An 8,769-nucleotide genomic window follows, 5' to 3' on the forward strand; every position below is an offset into this window, starting at 1 on the left:
ATGAGGACAAGAAGGTGAGGTGATATGAAGTAACGACAGCCACAAAATGGTCAGTTAACAGTGAGTTAAGTGTGTTGATAAGGATTAAAGAAATGGACCGACTTAAATGATCTAGAAGAGTGTAGGAAGGCGGTGAGAAAATGAATCAAAGTGCTCTGTTTTTCCTCACACAAAAGAACCAAAATCAAAACATAAAGAGCATGGGAAAATTTACAAAAAAAGGAGCATGAAGAAATTACAATAAAAGGCACAAGATAATTACAATAAGAAACACAAAATTTTTCTATAATTTAAAAGTAAGGTTTTTCTTTGAAAAGTTTAATCCTTGCATAAATTCTAACAGATTTTTTCCCCTATAAATCCCACCTTTTTATTTCTATGAAACTTATTTAAATAAAAATATTTTTAAAAAAATTTTGTTTGACTTAAAATTTAGGGTAATCACAGACTTCGATACTTTTTTTCATATACTTTTACACACACACACAAGGACGCGGATAGTATTTGATTGCATTAATCAATGGCGTGAGGGCTACGTAATGCCACTCTTTTTGCAATACCCGATAAAAAATGGTTAATATTTGGAATTTATTTTGTTGGAAAAGGTTAATATTTTATTATCATTTAAATTTTTTCCAGTTTCCGTCATCTCTATATATACACATGCACAATCATCCACCATTGTCATCTTCGTACGTTCCCTCTCATTATCATCTTCGTCCCTCTATCAGCACTCAATTCCAAAACCTCACAAATATTTCAGTATGTCTTATCTTCTCATTGCCTTGGTCGTCTTCTTGGTTCTCTTATGTATGCATATATTCAATTATATCTCTCTTACTTTAATTATATCTTAGTCTAATCTTCATTTTTTATATTAATTCTCTATATTATATATATATATAATGTTATCATGTACATTTTTTCATGCAAGAACAAACTCTTGCATTATCATCGAGGCAGCAGATTTTGACTTTCAATTAGGGTGAGGTTTAATTTCTCATTTCTAAATAATTTATTTAGCTTTTACAAAATTTTTTGAATAACAATCAGTCTCGGTAATGTTTGAAGCGAAAGTTTATTAGATTTTTCAAAAACGTGCAGTAATTTATTAAACACATAACCAGTGATTTATTTCATAAATAAATAAAAATTATTACGTACTGATATTCCATAACCACCACTTTTAGTCGGCCAAAGAAAGGCGGCGATCAGCCACGACTTTTACTCTGTATTCTATAAGCCTATAATCATCTCTATGTTTATATATATACACACATATATACATACACAATATTCTATAACCATCTCTTATAAATTTTTTGACTTTTTTAATTTAAAATTAAATTATTCTGATTTAATTGAAAAAGATATATTTTTTAAATCACCATGAACATAATTTTTTTTCTTCATAACAAATACTAATTTTTTATAATAAATTATGTAGATATAAATTTTTAAATTTTATGAAACTTAATTGAAAAAGATGCCATTGAATATTAAAATTGACAAGAGGATAGGATAAATATTTAATTTTTTATGAAACTTAAATCAATATATAAATAAGATATAGATTTTAAAAATGTTTGGCATAGATAGAGTAATCTTAAAATTGATGTGTACTTCCGAATGATGTAACTTAAAAATGAAAAATTAGACTAACATGTACATATAAATTACTATGTATCATTCTTTTTTTTTAAATAAAATACGAGGCAGAGTCTAGAACATTGTTGTTGCATGAGGAAGTCATTGCATACTCAACACAATACAAAACTCCCTTTACTTAATGCTAAACTTGGACAATTAACCAATTAGCAATATTATATTAGTATATATTTCAACATATGATGAACTAGATCAGGAATAAAAAAACATATGTACTAGATTAGCAATACTAGATTTGTACACAAGTGCATGTCTAATTTCGTATTATAAACCCAGGCGTTTAGGGATTTGTGAATATATATAGAGAGGGTCTTTTTGTTCGCACCAAAAAACAGAAAGTTTAAATATATATGCAATTTGTAACAACCATGATATAATACCATTAAAAATTGTATTGAGTGTTAACATATACTATTAAATAATACAATCAATCTTGAGTATTAATGACGAAAATATTTTAACATACTAATAAATGATATATTTTGTATAACATATTGCATATATAATATATAATAAGTATATTATATGTGATAGCTAGGTATATTTTATGATAAGTACAAGACGAACAACATAATATTTAAGCATATGGTACATCACCAATGTGGAATTTATAATAAATTTTATAATACAAAAAGATGATATATTACGTATATATTTCACTTGAAATTAACTTCTCTACACACGACACTTTTTTAATTATCCTAAAAAAAAATCTACGTGCTTACAGATCCATGTGTAATTTCAAACAGCTTGTTATCTTAATAAGTAGGTTGCAGATCTATGTGCTTAAGACTAATCTGTGTGTCTAAATGACAAGAGTTGAGAAGATTCCCAAGGAAAAATGCGACAAGATTATATGGGATTCTGATATCATTTTGAACTACAACGTGAGCCTTATTTTGACGGTTAGCTTAAAAGGATGTGGGAACTCACTAGTATACAGAAAGCTGCGGAGGCTGCTCCTGAATCGAGGCCCAATAAAACCCTCATCATTATTGATTCTGGGATTTACAGGTTATAGTTCGTTATGTATTCTTTAGCTAATTAACATAATTATTTTTTAATTGTTAGTTAAGTCACATTTTCGTAATAATTATATGATTATTTTGGGAAATGATAGAGAGAAGGTAACGGTGCATGCGAGCAAAACAAATTTGATATTGCAAGGTCAAGGATATCTAAACACCGTCATAGAATGGAATAATACTGCCCATTCTACAGGAGGGACTTCTAAAAGTTACTCTGTTGGAGTCTTTGCTTCTAAATTTCTAGCTTATAACATTAGTTTTAGAGTAAGAAATAATTAAATAAGTTAATTTGTTGGTTTATTTTTTTATTTTACAACTAATTATGTTGAAAATATTGACATGTCAAAATTGAGAACACGGCCCCACCACCATCACCAGGAGAGGAAGGAGCACAGGCTGCGGCTTTAAGAGTGATGGGTGATGAACTAGCATTCTACGGATGTGGAATGTATGGTTTTCAAGCCACCCTCTATGATCACAGTGGAAGACATTACTTCAAAGAATGTTTCATACAAGGTTCCGTTGATTTCATATTTGGAAATGCTAGATCTCTTTATGAGGTAAATGTCTCATTTGTCTTTGCTTCAAATAAACTAATTCTTCTAAGGGCAATTCTGTGACTTGGTTTATTTAATAACTGAATTATGATTATATTGGAAATTACGATGTTAGGATTGCACAATAAATTCTGTAGAAAAAGGAGGGTCTATTACAGCTCATGGGAGAGAGTCAAAGAAAGAAGAAAGTGGGTTTTCGTTTGTCAATTGTAAGATTGATGGAAGTGGCAAGGTATTGTTGGGAAGAGCATGGCGGGCTTATGCCACCGTCGTCTTCTCAACAACATATATGTCTAGTGTTGTAGCCCCTGAAGGATGGAGTAATTGGGGTAATTCTGACAGAAACAAGTATGTAATTATCATTCCTTCAAGTTTTTCTATGATGTAGTCCAACATATGTGATGACTGTACATGTGTTGTTCTTTTCACAGGACTGTCTTTTTTGGAGAATATCACTGTTTTGGAGATGGAGCCAACTATTCGCCTAGAGTCTCATATGGAAAGCAACTTAAAGACTATGAAGCAGCTCATTTCACGAATATTTCGCATATCAATGGAAGTGATTGGCTTCCAAACCATAAAAAGTAGATGTTTTTCCTTTTTTTTTTTTTCTCAACTAGTTGATTTTTGAACGTTGTTACTCCTGTCAGTATGTGGGGACAATGTAAATTTTATGTATATTTAATTCGTTGATTTTTGTGACAGATTTTTATAATTAAAATTTCTTATGAACCAAGTATAAATGGTAACAAATAATCAATCAGATTCATCTTTAAATCACTTAACATGCCAACTAGCCGGACTACCTCTGCCATTGCACCTCCTAAGGCTTTGTGTTGTGCTTTTGCTGAAGAACTTGGTATGGTGGCTTGCTTATTTGATTCCAGGATACCAATCATTCACCAAGTTTCATTAAAAACCCTGTCACATAATGCCCAATTAAAACCACAGTAATATCCCAAGTTCATGTCTCTTGTGGAAAGTAGAAAGATCCCTCAACCCAGGTCTCCCTTCAAATATTATATGATTTTGACTGTTGCTTTCATATAAGATTTTCTTGGATTGCTCATAAATTGGCTTAAAACATGTACTTCATAACAAATGTCAGGTATAGTAACAGTTAAATATGATAATCTCCCAATTAATCTCCTATACACACACTACTGGAAAAATAGCTTTTTAAATAAACCGGTTTTTGCCATACAGTTTAATAAATGGAGGTGGTGGCAGTTTCATACTTAACTAGCATGTCATTTAGACTTTCTATATGGATGAACTAGTCTTAAAATTATTTTCTAGACCAGTTGGAAACGTAACCGGTCTAGAATATTTGTTTTTTCAATTAAAAATTGTAATTTTTTGTACTTTCTAAATTGGGCAACCTTGTAACTGACTTGGAAATTTTTTTTAGAATTTTTTTTCTATATATCTTGTCCAGTTAAGCTCACATATAGTTTAGAAAAGGTTTAACTTTTTCTGAAAATTAAATTTTTAAATGACTTTCTAAACTGGTTGTTCGGGCAACCAATCTACAAAGCGTTAAAAATTAAAAAAAAACATATATTTTTAATTACTTTCTAGACCAATTTTTGAAAGATCAATAAACCTTTCAAATTATTTCGCACATTACTTCGTCAACGCTCCCTTGTTTGCTCTCATTCAAAATTTCTCATCTCCAACGGCATTCACTTTCGAGCTTCTCTTCCCTAGTTTTAGAGCTTGAATCTATCATCCATGAGCTTGTGTTTGCGTTCCTCAAGCTTCTCTTCTATTGGGTCTGTGTTAGAGCTTTGGAAGCTGGTTATGGCGACTTCATTCCTTGAGTTCTGGATTCTGGGTTCATCTAACACTTGCCCTGAGTGTGTTATCCAAAAGCACATTACAACCAAATAAATTAAGCATGATTAAGAAGTTGATCTTAAAATCAATTTAAGAAACAAACTATTTAAATCACTAAACAAATTACATAATAGAAAAACCCATATTTAAAACCTCTTAGAAAAGTTTAAAGGATTAATATATAGTGCATAGAAGCAAACTAGGAAAATAAGGGCAACTAATAGCTATCATGATAGCTTTAATTTGCTATCATGACAACCTTCCTGGGAAAAATTTTGAGAGGCATCATTTCGCCATTTGGCCTCCAATTGAAATGATTTCAAAGCGCGCATGTTACTTTTAATGAATACTAATATTATACCAAATTTCAAAAAGATTCAACAGTTAGATTAAAATTTGGACATGTTACTAGATCAGATAGTGCTGCTGTCATGACAACACCTTCGAACCAATTTTCAGAGTACACCATTTCTTCGTCCAATGTCCAATCAAGGTGATTTCAAAATGCACATGAAGCTTATAAAACTTTTTACTTGTGATCTAAATTTTAGAAAAATTTGATGGTCAGATTGAGATTTGAACACTCAGATGCAAAAATGCAGCCTTTTGATAAAAGTCATTTTCAAAATTGTCCAAATCTCAACCTAATGGTCACAAACCTATGGAAACACTTGTGCATGTCAAATAGGATTAGGAGTACCTAATAGAACATTTAAGTGATGAAAATACCCTTTAAATAAAAATTTGATCACTCGGGTGCCATTTCTTAAAATGGACCCTAAACCTCCAAAATTCACAAATCACACAAGAGTGACCAAAAACCATTCCAGACACCATATGCTCATATAAACACACATGCTTTACATTTTCACTTAGCTCAAAATTCCTCATGGGGCCCACGCACCTACTCTCCAAAGTGTATGTTTTCCTGTAGCACACAATCCAGAATCACACATATTCATACATATATACACCAAAATAAACATTTGTTGTAGTAAAAACTTAGTCTACCAAATGAATCCATCAAAACCACACACCATAACTAAGTTTTCTAGTCACAAGTCTACACGCAAACAAATCTCATACATAGGCACACAATCCACATATAGTCACACACACACACGCACAGACAAAATTACATCCTACTAGCACCCTAGTCTAAATGCATTACAATGCACTTACTTAAAAGAAAGGGGATGCTATTCTTTACAATCCACAAGAAAACCCCTAGTTCGGTTCATTTCCTTGTTCACTACTAGATCCTTCACTTAGACCTGAAAATATTGAGACAACCATAGTTTTAGTAACAGAGAAATCTATATTCTTTATTACAAGAAAAGCTATAATCAAGTAAATAAATAACAGATTTAAAATAACATATAATTAAACCAATTAAAATGCTTGAATGCATGAGATAGGTCGTTATGGCCTTTCCTAACTAACAAAATGCCCCCTAGAACTCTCTAGCTTGTAGGTAAAACGTGTACCCACTTGTACCTCTAGAGGCATAAAATATAAAATAATGCATGATCTGATCCACTAAACCACCTATGCCCCTTCGACGTAAATCCTGAAAAGTCAAAACTAACTCCCACTTAGAGTCGGCCTGATTTACTCTCCATGTGAGGGCTATCTTAGTTTAGGCACTTAACCACACACTTCTCATATTGGGTCCCCTCCCCAACTGAGAGGTGTCAAACACTCAATCCACTAATCCTTTAGTGAATTGAGCCCACAAATAAGTAAGGTCACACTGAATACTGCCAGTGAGCCTTGGAATATCATAAGACCACATTTCCTCATTAGTGAACTCCCATCGAGATCATGCCTCCTACCGTTTTCTACTTTTCTCGAGTATTAACCACTTTAATACTCTAAGGTAGTATAACGGTTATGATTCCTTCTCTAAGTGGTTCCTTAGCCTATCTAAGGTACCTAACCTAATTGCACTTTCTTAAGTGCAACTTCTCGTCTCTATGATCACAATGCATGCTAATAATCTCATTTTCATAGACATCATTGTTAAAAATATAGTAAACATAGATGCATTATTGTCAAAGTAATACCCTATAAACCCTCCTAAAACATATTTGTTTGCATTCAATTTTTTAAAATATGTAATGCATGCTAGATAATATTATCTACTCAAAAATAGCTAAACAAAGTAATAAGAAATATGAATTTTCCTGTTACCTCAATCCTTTTGTACCAAAAAGGTTTCCCATTATACAAAAATAAGACTTGGCTTGTTCCTTAACTTCCCAAGAAGTTCCACGAATAATACCCTATAACATATAAGTGATCCACATCACTTGACATGGCAAATAGTATAAAAGAAGACTATAACTTATACCACACAACTTGGGTCAATAAGCCATAATCCATCCCAATGGTCCAAATATTAAACTAACCATTCACATAATACCACTTAACTACTAAAACCATTTATTAGCCACCATTATGCCAATCTTCTTGATTAATGTGCAACTGGTACAAAATAAGCCTTTTACAGCAAACTTATTGCATCGGTTGGAAGGCAAATGATATAGATAGCCTAGGTAGAAGTATTTTTGTAATATTTGTCATTGATTGTTGGGCTTTCTACATTAGGTACCCTAGCAAACAATGTAGAAAGTACTTTCTACATTGAGTGCGAATTAACCCGATGTAGAAGTTAATTTCAATTTTGATTTACTTAAAAAAAATTCAATTTTGAAAAGATAGAAATTACATTTTCTACATTTGTTGAGCTCCATAATTGATGTAAAAGGGACTTGTTATTGTTTTAAAAAAAATTGATGTATTTTCTACATCGGTTTTAGACCTGATATAAAAAATAGACCTTCCACATCAATTCTACAACTAACATAGATAGTCTGACTTTCTACAACCCCAAAACAACATCACTTGTTGAGCCAATGTAAAAAGTAATTTTTAACCACTATAAAAGCCTTTTTTTGTTACAGTGTCACCTAGTGACCTACTTTGCAATTTTGATGTTGTACAACAATTTACATTGGAAAAATGCTGACAATCCTTCATGTGAAATAATCCATTTCTTTGATACCCATTCCCTACACTATGAATTCATATCAATTCATGTTAAGAGAATTCATCCATTTCTTTGATACCCATTCCCTACACTATGAACTCATATCAATTCATGTTAAGAGAATTGATGGGTGCCATAAGATTTTTGTTAATATATTTCATCTATCAATATTCAAACAAGTCACTATATACCAAGACAATTTTTAAGTTATAACCAAAATCATTCTACATGTCCATGAACCCTTCTACATTTTCATACCATGTAATAATCCAAGAATTTTAGATAAAATTAAAATATATAATAATGTGTTTTAATTGTATTTATATTAATTTTGGAAAGAAAGAATCTTGGTTTGGGGGGATTGCATTGATAGTTCATACTTATCTGGTCACAAGTTTAATTCTTACTGATCTAAAAAGAAATATTTTTATTTTGGTTCCAGCTTTGTGGCTTTACCATTTTGACCACAAAAGCAATCAAATATTTTCTCTTCCTTGGACCATTTTTTTTCTTCTCTTCGTTTTCATTTGTACATCACAAATAGAGAATAAAGATGGGGGGAGCGAGTGAAATCCAGATTTGAGCCCTTCATTCTTCTCCTTGCTTGGCCTTCCTTCGTTGCTGG

At 31.7% G+C, this 8,769-nt stretch overlaps 1 protein-coding gene across 1 annotated transcript; it reads left to right on the top strand.

Annotated features, from left to right (window-relative positions):
- Positions 1 to 2,477: 2,477 nt before the first annotated feature.
- On the top strand, positions 2,478 to 3,938 carry LOC129316535 (probable pectinesterase 15). The gene is given in 6 exon segments (XM_054960954.1): positions 2,478 to 2,595; positions 2,598 to 2,682; positions 2,789 to 2,960; positions 3,050 to 3,256; positions 3,369 to 3,601; positions 3,685 to 3,938. Coding segments are annotated over 6 exon segments (972 nt in total). The 3' UTR covers positions 3,842 to 3,938.
- The last annotated feature ends 4,831 nt before the right edge of the window (positions 3,939 to 8,769 follow it).

Source organism: Prosopis cineraria, unplaced genomic scaffold (assembly GCF_029017545.1).
Source record: "Prosopis cineraria cultivar Desert tree isolate PC_DT_omini unplaced genomic scaffold, ASM2901754v1 PC7, whole genome shotgun sequence".
NCBI lineage: Eukaryota > Viridiplantae > Streptophyta > Magnoliopsida > Fabales > Fabaceae > Prosopis > Prosopis cineraria.